The sequence below is a fragment of the Alligator sinensis genome, unplaced genomic scaffold (genome assembly GCF_000455745.1).
Source record: "Alligator sinensis unplaced genomic scaffold, ASM45574v1 scaffold123_2, whole genome shotgun sequence".
Classification (NCBI taxonomy): Eukaryota; Metazoa; Chordata; order Crocodylia; family Alligatoridae; genus Alligator; species Alligator sinensis.
In genome coordinates, this window is record NW_005841917.1 from 690,352 (window position 1) to 712,035 (window position 21,684).

Genomic DNA, 21,684 nt, shown 5'->3' on the forward strand with positions numbered 1-21,684 from the left:
GGGGGGGGCGGCGGGCGCCGGGCGGCGGGTGAGCCGGAGAGGCCGCAACTCTGCGCCGCGCCGCGCCGCGCCGGGCCGGGATACACGTCTCCTCCGCCCCGCGGCGCCTCCGGGGGTTTGCTCCGGTCTTTTTGTAACCTGGGGAAAGCGGGGCCGGGGGCAGATCCGCCGCCCGACCCCCAGCCCTGCGGGCGGGTCACAGCCAGGCCATGTCCCCGTGGGGCCGCGACGCGCCTTCCCGCCGCCCGGCCAGGCTGGGGCAGGGCTGCCGGGCGGGCGCCAGAGCAAGGCAGCAGAGGGAGGGGGGTTTGCTTGGCACGTTTTGTGCCTCGGGTCGGACAGTGGGGAAGGGGCTGGGCCCCTCGCGGGCACACCGGCACCGCACAAGGGGAGGCTGTGGGGGTTTTGGCACTCCCAAAAACGGTGCCACCCCCGCTCCCTCCTGCGAGGCTGCAGCTGGCCAGGGCCCTGCATCCCTCCTCACGCAGGGCTGCCTTTCACCGTGCAGCGGGACCCGGGCCAGGCGGCCTGGCCACCCACTCGCTCTGTGTGACGGGGTCAGGTGCTGCGCATCTCGCCTGCCAGCCGAGAAAGGCTGAGCACTGCTGCGCTACACCATCTGCTCCCTCTTTTCAATATCGCCCACAGGGAGACGTGCACCTTTTCACACTGATATATAGACTAAGATATATTTAATCCTAATAACTCCATGAAAGCTTGTGATACATTCATACATAATATGACACAGAGAGAGAGGAGAGAGAGCACTTGCGTTCAAATCATCAGATGCTGTGGAAGGACAGCACGAAGCAGGGTATGGAGTGGAGGGAGAGGTTCGAATACAACGGGTAGGAAAGCAGAAGGGAGACCAGCGGGGAGCGCTGTGAGGGGCACAAGCAAAGAACGAACCTCTCTCAGCCTATCTCTAGTCGTTCTACAAACAGCAAAGTTCTCCAGCTCCAGAGTGGGATTTTGGCAATACACCAAAGCCCTTGTGTCTCTCCAGAATGATCCCAATATCTCTCATTCCTCCTCTCTAAAACCAGAATTTAAGTTTCTGAGCAATCTCAGACTATACAACATCTGGGGGATGCTGTAGATGTGCCACTATATAGTGGTCACCATGCAATATTCTCCTGCTTTCTGGAAAGCATTTAATAGTTGAGAGCTATAATAATGCTTAGTGATTATGAAAATAATTGCATTGACAAAGCATACTGAACAATCGGGCGATGAACAATCTGGCATACTGAACAATCAGGCATACTAAATTGACAACAGGCGATGCCTTTTACTGGACCAACTGCATGGTTGGCATAGTATTAGACAAGCTTTTGAATGCAGGGCAGAGAAGAATGCCCTGCATTCAAAAGCTTGTCTAAAACTATCTCAACCATTCAGTTGATCCAATAAAAGATATCACCCACAAAAATCTTTGCCTCATGCATATTTCCTGGACCACCAGGGCTATAACATCACTTCAGCACTACCATAAGTAACAGCACAGTTTTTTCAAGTTACATTTTGGGATTTAAGTAGGTTTTTATTTTAAATCATGTTCAGCTGCTTAGACTCTAATTCTGACTTCATCTTTGTATATCAGTGGAACTGCTGATGCATAAACTGCATGCATGTATTTGTATAATAGGCATTTAACCTTCAAGATTTGCTAATCTGCTGCAGGCTTGTTGGTCATGAACAAGAGTTAGCATGATTTTAGTATCTCAAAGCACCCAATAACATCAGTACACACCATGTGTGACGTGTTTTTTCCCTGGAATTTGTAACAATGTGTATATCTAAAGAAAAGGAATACTATGCAGATGACAAAAAACTGGAATAAATATACTATGGTAATTAGATATGAAAAATGACATAATTTTATCAACTGAGGATAGAAACTTCTAATGTCATCTCTCTCTGTGTCTACTTTAGACCTCATTGCTGTTGCTTGCAAGATGTTGCACTATGTTTATGCTGACAAATCTATTGTATGTTATCAGGCAATAGAAAAACAGCTAAAGATCTGTGGTTATAAGAGGGACGCAGATGTCTCAGTATTGTATCTTGCTGGACAGTAAGTACAATGTACGATGCTAATACTTTAATATTTACTAACACCTGGTGGTATGGTGTGTGATAAGTTTTTGTATTATTGCGCCCATCAGATATTCTGCAAAAGTCATTGGTATACAAAGCACATAATGAACGTAATAATGATGTGCATGGACTAGACTTAAGAAAAGAAATAGTGAAGATTGGCTTGACATACAGAGAAGGCAGGCTAAATTCACACCTTTATAGACTTAACTAAATCAGAGATGCATAGAGCAAGCTTTTGTAAGTAGCAGCTTACATAGACTAATCATATTGAAAGCTAATTACCTCACTCATAGGTTTAAATTAGCTAGCCAGCAGTGGCTGGTATTCAGAGGCATAAAGATATCAATGGGAATTAGGTGCTTTTGAGAATCCTATTAGGTATCTTTTTGCATTTTTAGGTGTCCCAATGCTTTTACAAATGTGTGTCATCCCTTGATTTGTACTTAAGACACTCTGCTGCTCCAGAAAGAAAACATAATATATAGGTGCTGGCAAAATTATTAAAATATGTAATTTAGAGATGTAATTTAGTTAATGTATCAGAAATGTGAGTCAATGAGAAAAGAAAATTAGATTAGCATGAAATAATGAAAAAAATACAAGATTCATGTATGATTGTATAAAACCATATGATGCATGCAAAACTCAAGGAGAAATGCAGTGGAACATGGATTATTTGTTTAATCCAGGTTTAATTTGTTTAATTTAATTTACAGTGGGTTGTTGAGCGAAGGATGAGCTGTCTAGTTATTTTCTGCAGGTTTTACTTCAAAGAGTTGGAGGACATCAGTGGTCCCATACAGCAGATTAGAGGAGCAGTGCCCTTTGGAATGAAAGCTGCAGCAATCAAATTGCAATAGAATGCTGTTTGCTGTGGCTGGATGCATGTACTAAACCTTCAGTGAAACAAGCTTCCCAGGTGAAGGTCTGTAGGTTTTCAAAAAGAGGCAGGATAATGTTTCAAGGATAATGCTTCTAGAAGAGGTAGATAATCACCTAGCTAGTATGGTTTAGGAATGGCACATCTTCCATCTGTTCAGGTAGCTGGACTAGATGACCTTCAAGGTCCCTTTCAGCCCTATGATTCTATGATTTGAGAAACAGTATATGATCATATAATTAAAGATTATCATAAAGCACACACAGAGACAGAGTTAAGACTTTTCCTGAAACCCTAACATTTGCATTTCCTGATTTTGAAATGCTTAAATCTGTGAATTTACTCATCGTGTAGGAACTTCTGTTACAGAATGAAAAAAGAACAGATCAGATGGTACATACAGTAGTGATCCATTTTTCAGTGAAGCCATAGATTTCATAGATTTCATAGACATTAGGGCTGGAAGGGACCTCGGAAGATCATCGAGTCCAGTCCTCCGCCCGAAGGGCAGGAAGTCAGCTGGGGTCATAGGATCCCAGCAAGATAAGCATCCAATTTACTCTTGAAGGTGTTCAGTGTAGGTGCTTGAACCACCTTTTGAAAAGCATCCACCTTGGTTCAAGCATCAAGAACCACCTTGGTTCAAGCATCAAAAGGTGCTTGAACCACCTTTTGATCCTATGACCCCAGCTGACTTCCTGCCCTTTGGGCAGGGGGCTGGACTCGATGATCTTCCGAGGTCCCTTCCAGCCCTGATGTCTATGACATCTATGCACCCTCCGATGGCAGGCTATTCCAGACCTTGGGGGCTCGGACAGTAAAGAAATTCTTCCTTATGTCCAGCCTGAAACGGTCTTGCAGTAGTTTATAACCATTCGACCTCATCATCCCTTGGGGTGCTCTGGTGAACAAACGTTCCTCCAGATACTGATGGTCACCCCTGATAAACTTATAGGTGGCCATCAGATCACCCCTGAGCCTGTGCTTTTCCAGGCTAAAGAGCCTCATAGATCTCAGCCTGTCGTCGTAAGGTCTGTTTTCCTGACATCTGATCACGCGCGTGGTTCTTCTCTGGACTCTCTCAAGCTTCTCCACATCCTTGAAAAAGCTGATTGTAAGTTGGTCTCTTTGATAAATGGAGAAAACCAAACTTCACAGTAAAGGGTGTTTTTTTTTTTAATCCTAGTTTATGTAAACCTTGAAGCTCAGCCAATCTCAGTATCAGATCATGCCTCTTACCGTTGATTGACATGCATATTTGCTAGCTAAACTAAGGAGAAAATGAAAAATTAATTATTAAACTCATTCAGACTAGAGGAGATGAAATTATATTTTTAAATTAATGCTATTAAAGGGACATGAAAAAATTTACTTCTGGACACTGAAAGCTGTCATCATAGGGAAATTGCTTAGCAGTAGGTAAGAAGAATGCTGGAGGCCATGAAGGATCAGTTAGTAGAAGACATGCAAAGGTTGGAAGACATACAAAAAAGGACAGGCTCTTTTAAAATCTTGAATTAATCTCTACCTGGGGCTAATTAAATGCCTTAGTACCAGAAAGAACAGAACAAGCTTGGAGATAGCTGAAACAATGATATTATTAGGGAGGGAGTAAAGGCAATTAAAATGCTGACTGTAAATTAAGAACAGAGTGAAGATGGGAAGATAATTTCTCTGCTAAGAGACAGTATGAGGGAAACTTTAGTTTTGCAGACTGAGAAATAGTACAGGATTGTATCAATAAACAGCGTAAAAAATTAAACAACAGCCCTCTAAAATAGATCAGGTCAACACAAAGGACCTGATTCTGTAAACACTCTCATGCCTAAATGTATTCCTATCAGTAACGTACGTACTTATGGTTGTGAAGTGAAGCACACGAATAGGTGTTTGCCAAATCCTTGCCTATGGATTATTTTGAGGAAGCTGAAATCACCAGTTTAACAGAAGACCAGTGTTTTCTGTGTTGGACAATATAGGCTATAAGAGTAAGGGAGCATAAGTGTATAAACCCACAGCCAACTAAATGGGATTTAATCCAAGCACATTTATTATCCAAGCACAAAAAAAGATTAGTTTGTTTAGGCCAGTGGTGCTCTTCCTTTTAGCCTGTGGGCTGGAAGAATGACATGGGGCTGATATGTGAGCCTGATCTAACCTAATATAGCACACAGGGCCATGTTATTCAGCCCACAGGGCTCCCCACAGGTCTGGAAATTTGGCAGCAAGGGAGCAGCTGTTGCTGCCGCTGCTTCCCTTCCATCAAATTTTTGGACCCATGAGGAACCCCATAGGCAGAATGACATGGCTTCCTGGGCCAGGTCTGGCCTGTGAACCAGGGGTTGGCCCACTGGCTAAATGCAGCCCACAGAGCCATCATATTTGACCTGCGTGGCTCCCCGTGGGTCTAGAAATAATATGGCCAACCTCCCCTCTCCACATAGCCAAACCCCACTCCCTGTGCAGCTGGTTAGACCCAAGCTATGCCCCCCTGTTTCTGGATCAAGGCTGGGCCATGCCCCCTTCCCTCCCTATGGGGCCAGACTGGGGCCTAGCCATGCCCCAGCTCCTCTCCCCCCGCCCCATAGGGCTGGGCCATGCCCCTTCCTTCCTGTTGGGTCTGGACCGTGCCCCCTTCTCCTATAGGGCCAGGTTAGGGCTTTGCCACACCCCCTTCCCTTTTCACAGGGCCAGGTCAAGCTCCTTTCTCCTGCAGGCCTGCAGTGGGGCTGTCCTGGCCCACATCCCCATGCAACCAGATGGTGCCTGCCATGTTCATCTGGATGCTGGATCAAGTGTACCATCTGGGCCCGGCCTGTGGACTGGGCATTGCCAATCTGGCCCGCTGGGCAAAAAGGTTGGGCACCACTGCTTTAGGCTGAAGATATGCTGTTAATCATTACTGATCCTATGGCTTCCTTACCAAACACTCAAGTCACTGGAGCAACGTATGAGTCAGTGAAACATTAAATTTATAAAGTCAATTTTCAAGATTCATCTGTAGTAATACATATATAGGAAATAAAAATCCGTTATTAATGTTACTGAAACAAATATTAAAAGAATTACTGGGCATCTCAGCTTAAGTTATCTGGTTAGGAAAGCAAGAGTTTTTTGGTAATATCTTTTATTGAACCAAATAAGTAGTTGAGAGAGATGCTAAGCAAGCTTTCAGGCACAAAATACACTCCCTCAGGTCTAACATCTCTCCCGAATACATAGCTTATCCAATAAAAGATACCTCCAAACAAATCTTGCTTCTTGCATGTTCCCTGGATCATCATAGCTACAACAACACTGCAACACTAGTTAGGAAAGATTATTATTATTATTTATTACAATGGGACCCAAAAGCCCCATCATATTAGATGAGTAATCAAAGAAGTACACTCTACAAGGACTTAAGAGGCAGTCTCTGCCCTAGAGAGCTTACAAAGAGCTTAAAATGAGACCTAATAAGTGAGCGTAGTAAAATATAGAAATACTGGAGGGAAGAGAAAGTCATCACAATGTGTTAAAGCAGCTCAGTTGACTACATGACATATAACTGAAACCCCAATCCCTAAGTGACAATTTGATTCAAAGAAGTAATATTTAATAGAAGAAATTCCAGGCTCTCTCAGGAGTACATCCATGCATTTGGTATGTATTCTTCCATGCATTCTTCATTTATACTATGCTTGGAAGATCTATGCTATACCTTAAGTAACAATTTTCCCATTAATTTGGTCTTCCCAAAATGTAAGATTTTTTCTATATATTTTAAGTGACATTTCTGGGAACAGTAAAGCAGCTGGGTCTCCCAACAGAAAAATATATTTTTTTGAAGTCAATTCTTTCAGGGAGAAAAAAGACTCAGTTCAGACAAAAATTGAGATTTGTTTTCTTTAAAAATGAGTTTGTTCCCCTTTCTGCATCACTTCCTATATGTGGGTATACTCTCAAGCACTGATCATATCAATTATCCCATCTCTGCCATCTTGTTCTGTTCTGTATGTCTCTCCCTGTTACAGTTTATGTAGAGTAGTCAGAATCAAAGGCTTAACCTTAGGAGCAAATACTGCACAAATGCAGGATGCGCTATTTCTATACTGCTTGTTATTTTGCCTGATAACCCCAAAAGCCTATCCAGCCTCTCCTTGAAAACGTACAATAAAGGAGGTTCCATAACTTCCCTGGCCCTCATGTTCCACTGTTCCACTGTTCTGATAGTAAGGAAGTATTTTTTTTGCCCCTGAGATTTAATCTAAATCTAAATTTTGCGTAAATCTACTTTGCTGCGGTTTAACCCATTTCTTCACGTCCTGCCCTCTGTGGCAAATGTTGAAGAGTTGCTCTAAAATGTTTGTATAGCATTATTTTACTAAAGATTAAACTATGATTGAGTATATTAAAGCAAGGTCACTTTCTTTTTTTTCCCTTAGAGGACTAAAGGTCATCCCCAGTCTGTCACGATTTCGGATGTTAAAGTATTTGTGGCTTAACAACAATAAGGTAATACAACATGTTATTAGAATGAAGATACCTAATCACCTCAGACTTTTGCTAATACATAATAGCATATACTACATGGATAAACATATTTAATTTAAAAAAACTATGTATCTGTTCTTTGAAAAATTAACAGAATAAATATGATCAGAAACATATGCTTTGATATGCATGCTAGAGTAGCAGTTGATTTTTTTTAAGTGATAAAGAATTATATTTGGACATTTAATTCACCCAAAGGAGCAAATGTTTTACAAATCAAAATATTTTAGAAAAAATTAAGGCATTTTCCATACTGCATGCCGCCCAGAATTAAGGCAGTGAAAAAACTGTTTGTTAACACAGCCAAGGACTAGACCAGTGATTCTCAACCAGGGTGCCTTGAATTAATTTCAAGGGTGCCTTGGGGTGCCACGCAATGTTATTGTTATTAGGTGTACAAACATGATTGTGAGTTATGTGACTTGCTAGCTTCTGCAGGCAGATTTGCTCCTTGAGAATCTCCTCAGCTACTTCTCCTAACTCAAACCCAGACAAACTGGGTTTTTAAACTGAAGTAGACAAATAAGCAAACAAAAACCAAAACCTGATGCCCTATCTCAGACACTCAGAGAGGAATTTCATAGTTTCATAGTTTTAGGGTCGGAAGGGACCTAATAGTTCTTCTAGCCCGACCCCCCGCCAGGGCGGGAGAACAACCCAAAAAAAAACCCCACAAACCCTAAAAACACAAAAACGGGACTCAAATGAGTCTAGCCAGGTAAGTATCCATTTGTTTCTGGCCCCCAGCATAGCAGCATGGTCCCTCACTGTAGCAAGCTGTTCTAGTCACAGGTGGATCCTGCTTCCAAACTGTTCCCTCATAGTCCCTCTTTCTTCTTTCCTTTCTGGGTTTTTAAGCTCCTAGTGAGTCATTCCCTTATTAGTAGCTCCCCACAGCTTGCAGCTACTCAGCAGGGCTAGCTTCACCTTAAGCCGACTGACCACCCTGTTACAGTGATTCACAAAATAAACCCAGACACTTCTAATAGGAATCCATCCTGTTAAAAACATTCTAACCTGTTGTGATCTTTCCAAGTTTCTTGTAACAGAAAAAATATTCTATTATTTGCCCACAGGAAAAAAAACAACAAGTGAAAACTGAGAGAGCATTTTCTGAGGGGTACTGTGAGTTTAGCTGGGGGTTCCTGGTGTCTATTGAGGGATGGCTTGAGTTAGAAAAGGTTGCCAACCACTGGGCTAGACTATCAATTTCTGATCTAATCCATAGCAGATCAGGAATGAGATTATCATTCTGAGATACAATTTCCCTTGTCTCTCTTCTGCTTCACAGAGGCAATACACTACAACATGGAGGTATTGCTGTGACAGACTGTGTCACTCTGTGGCACAGCAAGATAAATTTGCTGCTAGCAACTTTGGCAGTGGTGGTAGAGTTAAGGCTTCATCCTGCCTGTCCACTTGTGCAAAAGGGAAATATAGCAACTTTTCAGAGGCTGCTTCCATCTGCATGCAGGAAATGGTGATAAAGAGCGTGGAAGTTAGGCATACCTTATACCAACAAGAACAGGCTGCAAACTCTTCCTGAATTACTTGTGGTTAAGAGACAGTGATCTAAACCCGTGGTTAAAGCAAGACACGGGGAACCAGATCCTCAGGTGGCATTAGTTTACTGTATTCCCAGCTCACTGATTCACTCTGTGATCCTCAGTCACTTAGGGCAGAAACAAATACCACCTTTGTACTGCCATAAACATTTTTATGAAGGCACAAAGGCTAAGCAAGCAGACGTTCATATCCATTGGTGCTCCATAAATGCTTCACATTTGTGACTGCAACATAGCATCAATTCGTGCTGGTTTATTGCGGCAAACATCTATTAGGTTTATGGTGGGAGAGCACGGTCAGCCCAGAGCTGCCTGCACTCTCCAGCCTCTCCAGGGAGGCACTCCTGGGGTTTTGGGGGCCCAATCCTGGGTTCCCTTGTTTGGGATTCCCTGGGCTGGTTAGCAGTCTCACCAGAGCTGGCTTTCCCCATGTACAGACATGCCCCAGAGATTGCTTTGAATGCATCTCTGCAAGGGGGGAAACACATCACCCGCTGTCCCTTGGGACCAACAGGTGGAACAACAGACAATATGTGCTTTGCTCCATGAAGCAGATCAGCTCGGACAGGACACATCTTGGCACAGCTAATGACTTCCTTTGGCAATATCTATTTATACTCTTAGCCACTGTACCCTAGTTTCTCTATTTGTATAAAGATTATTCTACTTACCATATCCTATATAGATTTTTAGACAATGATTTACAAAGTATTCATGACACTCATGTGAAAGGTGTGATGGAAGTGAAAAGTATTAAGCACAAAACCTTTTTTTTCAAATAACAGGTGATGACAAAACTATCTCATTTAGAAAACCAAAGCATATAACCAGAACTTCTTGCCCTTAAACACATGCCTACTCTTTTATTCATTGATCTTGAAAAAACATGAAAATAGTATAAATAATAAAACATTATAGGTTATGAAATACTGTTTTAGTTTTTCTAAGATACTGTACCACAGTTCACACATCTTCTCATTGTTCTCAGTACCTTGGAACACATTGTGTATACAACAGTACTTCCTGAGATAAGTATGCAGTTCTGTGAACAGCAGAGAAACTACTTTACATTCCATTTCACTTGGGAGTGTATAATTTTATTCTGCCTCGGGCCAATGTTAATTATACAGCATCTTATGTCAACTTGGTTGAAAGACCTGAAGTTATATAAATCTGAAAAAACTCTAAAATATGGCAACATAGAGGAGCTGAACTTGATCCATGGATATTAGGCTACTCTATATCTCTGTAAAGGACACAAGTCTGAGAAGATAAGGCTTGATGATCAATATCTATGTCCTCACTTCAGACTTAAGTAGCAGAATGGCATCTTTTAGGGGCTGGAGTTTCAGCTGAGTGCTCTAGAGCAAGTCTGTCCACTCTCAGCACAGCTAGGGCCTGCACACCACATGGGCCATACACTAGGGGGGCAGACTTCTGAGATCCCCAATCCTCCCCTCACCCCATGCTGCACCAGTGGCACATGATCCCCTGGGATTCCCCATGATGCCTTACGGACAGCGCCAGCAGCATGCAGCTCCATGCCCCCTGCAGCACAAGTTGTATGAGCGGTACATGGCCCCCTGCTGCAGGGGGACCGCTGGTGGCATGTGGCCCACCCAGGCACTCCCCTGCTGCACAGCAGTGGAAGAGGTGGTTGCAGGGGACCACAGGCTACATGCAACACACGGATCACCAGTTGGACAGCCCTGCTCCAGAGGCCCTACTCTCCTTAACTTAAAAGGGAACAGGTGGTTCCCTTTAATGATGTGTTTTTGTGACTTCACCTCAACTGAAAGGGTTCAAAGGGTCTTACTAAAAACAAAAAGGTGTGTTAAACATAGAGAAATGTCACCATAGCTTAGATTTAAGGTTGTTTTGCATATTTACAACTTAGCATGTTTGATCACGTGGTCAAATGAACACTGAAAATGGAATCTTGCTTCCCATTCTTGCTTGTATTTGAACCACTTTACAGTGTCTTCTTTTAATAATGTCACCATTGGTACTCACACTTTTTGGTCAGTACAACAGCCAACTACAGAGGAGGACTGGTCAAGCAGAGGTTTGCTACTTTGGCAACAGGCCTTAATTAAACTGGTTTGGAATCATGCTCTGTTAGCTTTGTATGATACTGGATGCTTTGCAAAAGTATCTAAGATAGCCCTGGATCTCAACTTCTCATTGTGAGACTGCTTGAGCAGGTTAACGTCAATATACCTGAAGCAGCATGAACATTCCACTTATGCCATGAATACCATAGTGTAGCAGACAGACAGGTACAAGGGGAGAAACAGGAAGTCTTTTAGGGAATGAAAACTGACAGGAACTGAAGATAACGCAGTTTACTGTGAACATGGCCATAAGCATACATTTTGCTGTAATTGTAATTTTTGTGATCTTTGAAACCTGACTAAATTTTGAACATTTTTCATGAAACTTAGAACAAATTCATTCTCCTTCAAATTAGTTAGTGCTGGTATAATTCCTTAAGGTGAATGTTGAGTTGGATGTATTAATTAATATTTTTCAAAAGTAAAAATTAGATTTACAGATATTTGTTTTCCTTTCTCTTCTGTTTCAGATCCAAGAGATTACATTCTTGATTAATAATTATTGCTTGACAGAACTCTACCTTAACAATAATGACTTGAGAGATATAGCAGGTATCATCATAAATTATAAATTCCTGAGCAAAGGTTTGAAGTTTTTTTCCGTGCATTAGAATGCAGAATGAGTTTGATGTAAGTGTTCTGCACTCATCGACTCACTAATAGTAGCTGAAAATAACCAACCTTAACTTGTAACAGCATGTACCTGTTTTAGGAACTTGACCTATTATTGTAAGCTTGAGTGGTTGTATAGCAATATTTGGGATGAAGTTCAAGCCTGGTTCACTTCTACTGCATCCGCTTATGTCATGGCTGAATTTGGCTTCAGAACTGTTGTTTATTAATTGGCTATTTCAAAATGTATGCAGTAAGTGAACTATAACCAAGATCGCCTTTAAAAGTGAACTGAAAATATATTATTTTGATTTTAAAACTATTTTGAAGCACTACTGAATTGCCTGTCAAGAATGACAGGGTGGGATGGAATGCCACCACCTACCACCCCGCACCACCGCCGCCTCCAAGGGGGAGGTGGGGAAGCTTTCACTGCCATCCCCTCCATCCTCATCCTCCAGTGCCCTGCACTTCTGCCACCTCTAGTGCTGCTGGCCTTGCCCCTCCCTAGCCCTGCTCCTCAGAGGCAGTGGAGCGCCGCTATGATGGCAGGGACGGAGTGGAGGGATCAGGCCAACACTGCTGGCCTCACCCCTCTGCTCCATCCCCTCCGTCTCCACCATTATGGCAGTACTCCACACTCTGATTGGTTGTTTCACTAACCAATCAATCAGAGTGCTCCAAGAGCATTATGGGCAGACAGACAGACGGACTAAGCCTTTTATTATATAAGAATTCTGATGGAGGAAATCATGCCTCCTTTAGAATAGTACCTTTTTATCTAGCGACACAAATTCTTTCCTTCAAAATGAACATACAGAATTAATAATTTGAAGTCCCTGTGGAGGCCTGGCACACCATAATTCAATTAAGACTGCCCTTTGGGTACTGTATGTATGTATGTGATAATAAACTGATACCAGTGCTGACAGACATGCCATGAAAATAAAGGATATTAAATTTTAAAAATGTTTCATTCATTACGCATTCACAAAGAGTCTGTAGTGTCTTTACTAGACATTTAAAGCACAGTTATATTCTGTGAAGTAACTGCAAAACTCTGGCGTCTTATGAAATTTCATCTTTGTTTCTTAAAAATTGCCATTTTACTTTTGCTTTTTTTTACACATTAACAAGGAACAAAGAATCTGTCCAAACTTTAAAAAAATGTTAGCACTATCTTTTTATATATGTGGGACCGAGGTACCAAGATGGAATGAAAAAGGAAATTAAATTATGTTAGTTAATGTCTGTGAGATGCATGGGGAATTTATGACTCTTTAAGAGGCAATTGAGAGGATAGGAGACAAAACAGAAGGTACCAAGATATCAGAAGAGGAAGCAGTAATGGTGGCATCATTGACTAAAATATTTGGATGAGAATAGTGTAGAAATTAGGGAAAACAGAAAGTTTAAATTTAACATGGTAGGCAAGTGAGAATTACTTAAGAGGTTAAAAAAAGGAGTAACATTTAAGTTGGAACTGATGTGAATAGCATTGAACTGAAGCTTGTGGGATAGAAAAGTGAAGCAGAGGTAAAGGACGGGGAAGAGGGATCATCTAACATTAGCTTTGTATGAGACAAAGTAAAAAAGAGGAAAGGAGACAATGCATGTGGAAGCAGATTTGCTGAGGGGAGGATGAGGGAGAGAAATCAGTAAATGCGGACAGGAAAGCAAGAGATAAGTGCAGGTGATGTGAGTAGAAAGGAAGAGATGGTAGAGGAAAGAAAACCAAGGCAATCAGATGTGACCAGCTTGTTATGGAAAGAATACTTTGTTGTTTATTTTCTTTCAGGTGCTCTGAAACACTTGAGTTCATTACAAGTCCTGCTGCTTCACAACAACCAGTTGAAGCACCTTGACAAAACAGTGAAGGAACTGACAGGAATGATAAGTCTGCAAACCCTAAGTAATGCTTTACTTTTTATTATGCAATGCAACAATCAATAACACGAACAGAAAGTATGCTTCTTTTTGTGAGTTGGAATGAATCATTCAGACTTTGAAGGTTTTTTCCTTCTCTCCATAGTGAATGGATTCTTATATCCAAGAATTATATTTTTCTTTAAATTAAGCATACCAATATCTGTTTTAACTAGCGTAGGCATTTTGATATACTGTGTGGAGTAAGTGGTAAATGAAAGTAGCTTAGACTGAAATTTCAAATTAAGATAAACAAGACAGTGCTGGCGCCACTATGTTTCACTGTATGAAGTAGCCTCAAGGGAAGTAGGATTATATGCTATTAACCTATTGAAAGTGAAAGTGTAAGCAATCTTTCTTGGTCTTTCCTAAAGGAATGTGCTCATAGATCATACCAAGCTCTCAGAACTTTAAGAAACAGGAAACTAATTTTATGCCTTGGTAACATAATTAATGGAGGTGTATAATATCATCAAGCCCTAGCTTATACATTCGAAAAGCTACATGTCTGATGGCAAGAAATAAAAATATGGCTTGAAAAGTACATTTTTTAATTGAAGCTGAAGCTGAGCCAAGAATTTGAAACAAGTCAACTGTTACAAAGACAACATGCCAATCAAATTATTTATAAGTTATTTCATTATGTATAAGGTTTAAAAATAGACCATCTGAAAATGCACTTGTTTGAAATGATTAGACAAAGTTTGGACAGACATCCTCTTTCTGAATGGTGCTGTCACATGGATTTAGGGTTATAGCCAAAGCAATTAACAGGGAGCTTCAACAAGCACAGGCAGTTTGCTTTACAGTACTGTTGCTGTGGGAGCAAGGAGAAATAGTAGAAAATCAAAGGAGTGCTGAGTTGCTGTGTATGTCAGCCACAATGACATAGGGATAATGCAGTTAACACTTGTTCATCCAGCTGAGTATTTAGGAAAACTAAGAATAAAACAGAAAAGACAGACTACATTTGGTCTGATGTGACATTTTCCTTTTGCTCATAGATAAAGGAATGGAGTCTAATCCATGGGGAAAAATAAGATAGCACTATAGTAGACGCTTACTAGTTTTTCTCCATAAAATTGCCAATCTCCACCTCTCAGACAAGGTTCCATATGAAGGTGATATCCAGGGATCCTGGTTTTCTCTGTTTAAAAATCCCAAATTCTCTGATTTAAAAAACACTTCCCAAAATCTGCCTTTTTCTGTGATTAAAATGAAACTCCACTCTCTCTCCCTCTCTCTCTCTCTATATATATGTATCAGTTGAACACAATGCTTTATTGATGTATTTACAATGTAAACAGGGGTGTAGGCTGTAGCTGTATTGGTCTAAGAACATAGGCAGACAAATTTCTTTGGGTGAATCTGGTCTCTTATTAGACCAACTTAAATCATTGGGGAAAAAAATTGGCACGCTTTTGGGTTTAAAAACCCTTCATCAGGCTGAGGAACTATCTGCAGTTGGTTTGTGCTCTTCCTGGATGGAATGAATAGTAAAGAAGTCAGAATCCTTACTATTCATTCCATCCAGGAAGAGCACACACCAACTGCAGAGACTTCCTCAGTCTGACGAAGGGTTTTTAAGTCCGAAAGCTTGCCGAATTTTTTTTCCAACTATTTAAATTAGTCTATTAAAAGATTTCAGATTCACCCAAAGAACCTTGTCTGTCTTTACAGCTTTAAAGTACTTTGGAAGCCTACTAGTGCCTCAATCATTATAATAAAATAAATCCTAAATACCTATATATATTGGCATTTGATTTTGGTTTTTTTATCATAGAAAATCAGAGCTCCCTCTGCCCCCTTCGTTCACCAGAATGCAGGTCCAGCTGGGGTTGTCCCCCCTGCTTTGTGGCACTGAGCAGCCCTGATATGCTGGTGCCCCTCACTCCAACTCACAGCCCCCCCACATCCCTGCCAATGCCCCTCACTCCTAACCCACAGCCCCATGGGTCTTGCCAGTGCTCCTCAGTCCGAACCCACAGCCCTCTGGCCCTGTTGGTGCCTTTCACTCCCAACCTACAGCCCTCTGGGCCCTGCCAGAGCCCCTCATTCCTAACCCAAAGCCTGCCACCCCCTAGCCCTGTTGGTGCCTCTCACTCATGACCTGCAACCCCTTGCCCCCGCCAGCCCTGCTGGAGGCTACAGGGCCCGCAGCCCCCTCCCCTCCCCCAGCAGCACCCGATTCCTAGTTGCCACCTGTGGGAGGTGGCAGCTGCTGTGGCTGGAGTGGAGCCTAGAGCATAGCTCCCCCTCCCCCACAGGCAGCACAGCTAGAGTGGAGCCCGTGGGCAGGGGCTTAGGGCTTCCCACCCTTCTGCCCTACCCTCAGGGACCTCTGTAGGCTCGAGGGCAGAACCTGGCGCAGCAGGGCGGGGAGGCTCGGTGCTGCTGCCACGTGCTCCACACCAGCTGCACTTACATGGCAAGGTGCCCTCTACCCACCTGGCAGCAACAGCAGCAGTGCGGAGTTGTGCCCCACATTGCTACTGGGTGGGCGGTGGGCACCTCGCTATTGCAGCTTGGCCAGCATGGGGCTCCCAGTGGCAGCACCAAGACTCCCTGCCCTGCCATGCCGGGTGCCACCCACTGGGCTGCAGAGGCCCACAGTGGGAGGGAAGCAGGGCAAGGAGCCCTCATCTGCCTCCACCCCATGCACAAACCTGGAAGTGCATGCAGCAGCAGGGAACCAGCCCCCTTGCCTCCTACTAGATGAGCTGCCTGTGGCTTTGTACTGTTTCTGGGCCAGGCCCTGCGGCCACATATTTCTGCCCTGACCCTGGATTCCAGGCCCCAGCCGCGCCCTGGCTGGGCAGTGTCCCCAGCCCTGCCCCACTCCTTCACTCCCTCACCATGCAGTCCTCAATCTGCCCTCCCCCCACCCCCATGGGCTTACCTGGAGGGAGCTGTTCTCCATGCTACCTGGCTGCCACGTGCATGTGCGGATGTACATATGCATGTGGCATCTTGTCTGATTGTCCTGCTCCCACTCCCAGTCCCCTCAGCCCCAAGCAGCCCCTTGCAGGCTGGAACTCTGCCAGCCTGCAAGGGGAAGCCTGCAGTTTTGTGCATTTTTCTCCTTTAAAGGAGAAAATCCACGTTTTTCCAAGGCTAACAGAAAACCCAGATCCCTAGGAATAATGTACTATCAAATTATCTTTGTCATTTTAACAGAATATACTGCCATTCACTACCACATTAGAAGTAAATGACTGGCAAATAAATGAACAAAACACATTTTAAAGCTGTAGGCTTTCTTTAGAAATAGTGAGTCATTGGCTAATTTGCAGTATTCAGGAATTTGAAATTGATCTCCTACAGTTAGGTTGAATTAGGTAGGATATATAGTATTTAGTCGTGGGAAAGGAAGAAACATTTTGCCAATGATTATTCTTATGGAAAAATTCCCTTAGGAATTTGTGATTCTTGTTCCTTTGCTTGTCCTCCTCCCCACTTTTTTTGGACAGGCTAGTTTAAAAATGACCACCCTTCAACATGACATCCAGACATATAATAACAATGTAGCGTAAAACAAGTGTATGTATTATACAGGTAACTGTTTAGGTTTCAAGCCCATCATTGTTTTTCTTGGTAGCAACATCCTGCTGCCAAAATATTCCACTTCCTTATGACATGCTTGTGACTTTTAGGTACTGCCCTTTGTTGGATGTGGTGCACAGCAATAGTCCTGCAGCCAGAATTCATAAGAACTTTGGAACCTCCAAAGATTCACAGCCCACCTCACCTGCTACTACATTCTTTCAGGGAATGCAGCACCTGCAGTGGAAGCAATGGTCAAGAGGACCCTGCTTTGTCCCCAACCCTTCCTTTTGGGTGTATTTGCCTGTGCAGAAGACATCCATGATCTGATCCAGACTTAGTGAAAAGACTGGCTTAATAAGCATGCCTTACACTGGCTGCGTCTACACAAGACACTGACTCTGCAGCCATTATTGCACAATCATTTAGTACTTATATAAAGTACTAAATGACTGCACAGTATTTGGAGTTACTGCACAATTGTGCCAAGGAATGGCTTTTTCATGATGCTGACTGCACAGTAGCTTGTGACTACTGCGCAGTAGCATTGCATCATGCTTCCTGCCACATGATGCTACTACTGTATGGTAGTCATGGGCTACTGTGCAGTCAGTGTCTTGATTGGCCACTGTGTGCTGAAGACGGTTAGACTCTGTTTCTTGAAACTACAGGAGGGAACAAGTTTAATAAATTATAGCTTCAGAATAATTCTGTTTGGTATCCTTAAGTGTCTTAACTGAAAGTGCTCTAGTTAGATTCTTCTTGTTCTTCACCATATTTCTATCACAGAAGTGCTTATAGGCCCCAATCAAGATAGGTACCTATCCCATGCTACACTCTAAATTGACAAGACAGACAAGGAACAGGAAGAAGAAAGTATTTCCTGTACTTGACCTGTGGGGAGCTAAGGGCGCTGAAAAAAGTGATATTTGTTGCATGATCAGCCCCTTGAAAGTGCTCTACAGCCCTGCCCTGATAGAAGTGCACAGCTGCAGAGTGTTTTAGAAGTGCCTGATCATGTGACAAATTTACCCTCATTTAATGAGGGTTCAGATGAAGGCATTCCAAACAGAGCACCTTCATTAACTTCTGTTTGTCCCTGTTTACAAGCAGGGCTGGGCTGATGCAGCTCAGTCCTGTCCCTGGTGCTGTTTGCAGGATGGGAGGGAGAGAAGGCATGGGAGGGGAGCTTCTGTTTGGGGTTTGGGCCTCCAATCCACCTGCCTCCCACCCCCCCCTCCCCCTCCAACGCAGGCTGGGCAAACTCCAAACCAGAGCTATTTTCTCTCTGCCTTCTCCCCTTCTCATCCTGCAAACAGCACTGCAATTGGGAGGGTGGGTGGGTGAGGCTAAGTGAGAGAGGCTGTAGACATGCAGCCACTTTCTGCTTGCTCAACTTCAAAGTGGAGCCCAATCTCCACCCCCCTCCCCCCCGCCCCACAGCAGATGTCTGTTGTGTTGGGGGAGGCACCCTAAGACTTAGATTACAAGATTTGCTGGTAGCCAGAAAGTGTTTTGCAGAGAGAAGAACTGATCCCAGATCACAAGGATACGCTGGTGATGGACAGGGCATTTGGATAGATTTATCTTTGGAAGCCAAGATCAAGAAAATCCCATTATCCTAAAACAAAAGGACAGGTCACAGAGAGTATGTTTACATGGAGTGGCTGAAAGCTCAGTCTTACTACCACAGCAGTAAGCCTTGAAAGTATAAATGCACTGACTGTACTGCTCAGCAGTAAGAATGGAAGTCTTTCCATTAGTGCCATCTAGTGGTTCTCCCAACACATTTTAAACACAATGATTTTTCTAAAAAATATTTTTATGATCTAAAAATCACTCTATTGGTAAAATAAAGCAACGGACATGGTCTACAGAGATTCCCAAAATACTACAAACATGGGCATTTCCAGTATGGAAAAGGCCAATCATCTGTTCCTATATCTTGTACAGTGGTGATGCGTAGGGGGCACGTGCAACCCCTGAGAGCACTGGTGCGCCCCCTGACAGCCAGCGTTCCCTGGCAGGGGGGGCAGGTGACAGCGCTGATGCCCCCCTGAGAGTGCTGGCTAGGGGGTGGAGGCGCCAGGAGAAGTGATCCCTGCAGCCGATCGTGCCCACCTGGAAGTGCCAGCAGTGCGCCACTGCCACTTCTGGGTCAGTGTGACCTGCAGTGTGGCTGCGGGGACATTGCCACCTGGTCGCTGATCCAGACTTAGTGAAAAGACTGGCTGCTGGGAGGACAAGTACCCTCCCTGACTCAGGAGGCACCAGTTGTCCATGATCTTGTATACATCTAGAGATCCTCCAAAATACACCTGGGTAATTCAGTCATGCTGTAGAATTGAGGGATTTCTCCTTCCCAAACATATTTGGTGGTTGTCTTTTGTCCTGAAGAACAAGGATTGTCATCCTGTAACTTTGTAGCCTATGCAGATTATCGTTAAATTCTTTTGTCTTTCATTTTAAATACATAATCATCTCTAGAGTCTTATTATACTTTTTACCTCCTTAATATTTTATTTTTCCTTTTTACCTTCCGTAAACAGTGAAGTAATATAAAGCATATGAGTTGTAGGTCTAGGTATTCAGGGTTAAATCCTGTTTCCCCTTCATGTGGCTAAATGACACTTACATAGCTGCATAACTGCAATTTTTGGCACTTACACAGTTTGGATTCCATGTAGCTTTGCTCACTTTGTGCTTCCTGACTGAGCATCTTCAGTAGGTGGTAAGGTCTGTAACTTTCATCATAGAAAAAAACACAACCTAGGAGGAAGGGGGCCCCTACCTTTCACTCCCATAGCTACTGCACTTGGCCAGAGAGCAAGAAATCTGGCAAGGTACACTGGGCCAGTATGAAGAGGAGGGCTGGAGGAGAGTCTTGGCAACATCTAAATTATAACACTTTGCAGGGAATTGAGAGATGCAATTTCAAACCCTTTCTATCTCCGGGGACCATAGAACCCACGTCTCCCACCTTCCAGACAAGCACCCCAGCCACTAGATTATTGGGCTAAAAGGTGAGAAAGTCCTTTCTCCCCACTTCACAGGCTATCCTATTCTGCTGTAGAAGGAAAGAGAATCTGAATGGTGTCTAAATGCCAAAAAATGCAGTGAAATACTATGTCTGATTGTTAACTACCCAGGAATGAGCCAATCGCTGTTTTAGCATGCACGCTGTATTTCATTACATCCTCTGACTTCATTCCCATGAACCCAACTGATCTGAAATTTGATCTTGGCACTTTTTAACTCTACCTCTAACAAAACAGTAAAGTTGGCTTGATGTACATCTCAAAGAAAAGTACCTTACATTAAATTAGGCTTGTTTATTTTGATAACATACTTTGTGAACTCAACTATAAATATTTGGGTCAAGTTTCCAAAAGGGTGCAAGTCATTTAGTATCACAAGTCCCACTGAAAGTTTGGTTATGTCAGTTTATCAAAGATTTCCTAGGTAAATGGTAAAATATGGACAGGAACTTGCAAGTGTTATCATATAAATTGCCACTTTATTTATCGGTATTGTCTGTAGCTTTTTGTATGCTGTTCATAGTGGGATAAATCTTACAATCCTTATTCAGGCATGTTGACAGGGCTTAGTTCACAAGGCATACAAATAATTTGGGTTTATTTAATTACTGGTATATTTTCTGCAAAATCTTTGCTAACTACAGATTATTTTCCCTGTTGTTGTTTTGCTGATATTGCTTTTTTCTTTAAACTTTTGCAGATCTATTCCATAATCCCCTGTCACAAGATCCTGTGTACCGTCTTTATGTGATATACTTCCTTCCTTCAGTACAACTCCTTGACAGAAAAAGTAAGAAATGTTTTCAGAATGCATTGACAGTTACTGATAACTTAGACAATTTAGAAAAAGAGGTGAATTCTCTCTCTGTTCTTTTTCTTCACTCGCTAATATAGGAAAACCTATATTGAATTGGATCCAATTTGGCTTGAAATGTGGCTTGCAGATAAAGTTATTTGCTAGATATGAGAGCTCACACGCTTGCCCTTATCAGAGAAATAAATCAGTGACTTGGTCCGCTAAATTGTTGGACATGCCATGGAAGAAGTGGGTCTTGAAGACTAACTTCTATAAATAACTAAGTTACATGACTAACGTTTGGTTGAACTGCTCTTTCAGTGTGAAAGAAGGGATTGAATATTAGGAAACAGGACTGTTAAAGAACACTGGGTAATATTCTCATTCATAGTCTGGTCTTGGGGGCAAAGGGATCCTGAAAGCTCCCGCTCCCACTCCCACCAAGAGAAAATTTACCAGAGGAACTGAGGAAGACAGTTTGAACAGTACCCTTGGAAGTGCTGGCCAATGGGATGTGGCTTGAATCAAAGGGTTGAGTTGAAGGAAAGGCCAAAACACAGTGTGTAGGAGATTT

General features: G+C 42.9%; 1 protein-coding gene across 2 annotated transcripts in view; it reads left to right on the forward strand.

Annotated features, from left to right (window-relative positions):
• Window positions 1–1,954: 1,954 nt before the first annotated feature.
• LRRC72 (leucine rich repeat containing 72) overlaps window positions 1,955–21,684 on the forward strand; it is a 33,652-nt gene continuing 13,922 nt past the window's right edge. For both annotated transcript variants that reach the window (XM_025198232.1, XM_025198231.1), the window contains exons 1-5: window positions 1,955–2,077; window positions 7,408–7,477; window positions 11,666–11,747; window positions 13,606–13,719; window positions 21,015–21,104. In XM_025198232.1, the coding sequence (XP_025054017.1) occupies window positions 1,959–2,077; window positions 7,408–7,477; window positions 11,666–11,747; window positions 13,606–13,719; window positions 21,015–21,104 (475 nt within the window). In that variant the 5' untranslated portion in view covers window positions 1,955–1,958. The remainder of the gene's footprint in view (window positions 2,078–7,407; window positions 7,478–11,665; window positions 11,748–13,605; window positions 13,720–21,014; window positions 21,105–21,684) is intronic.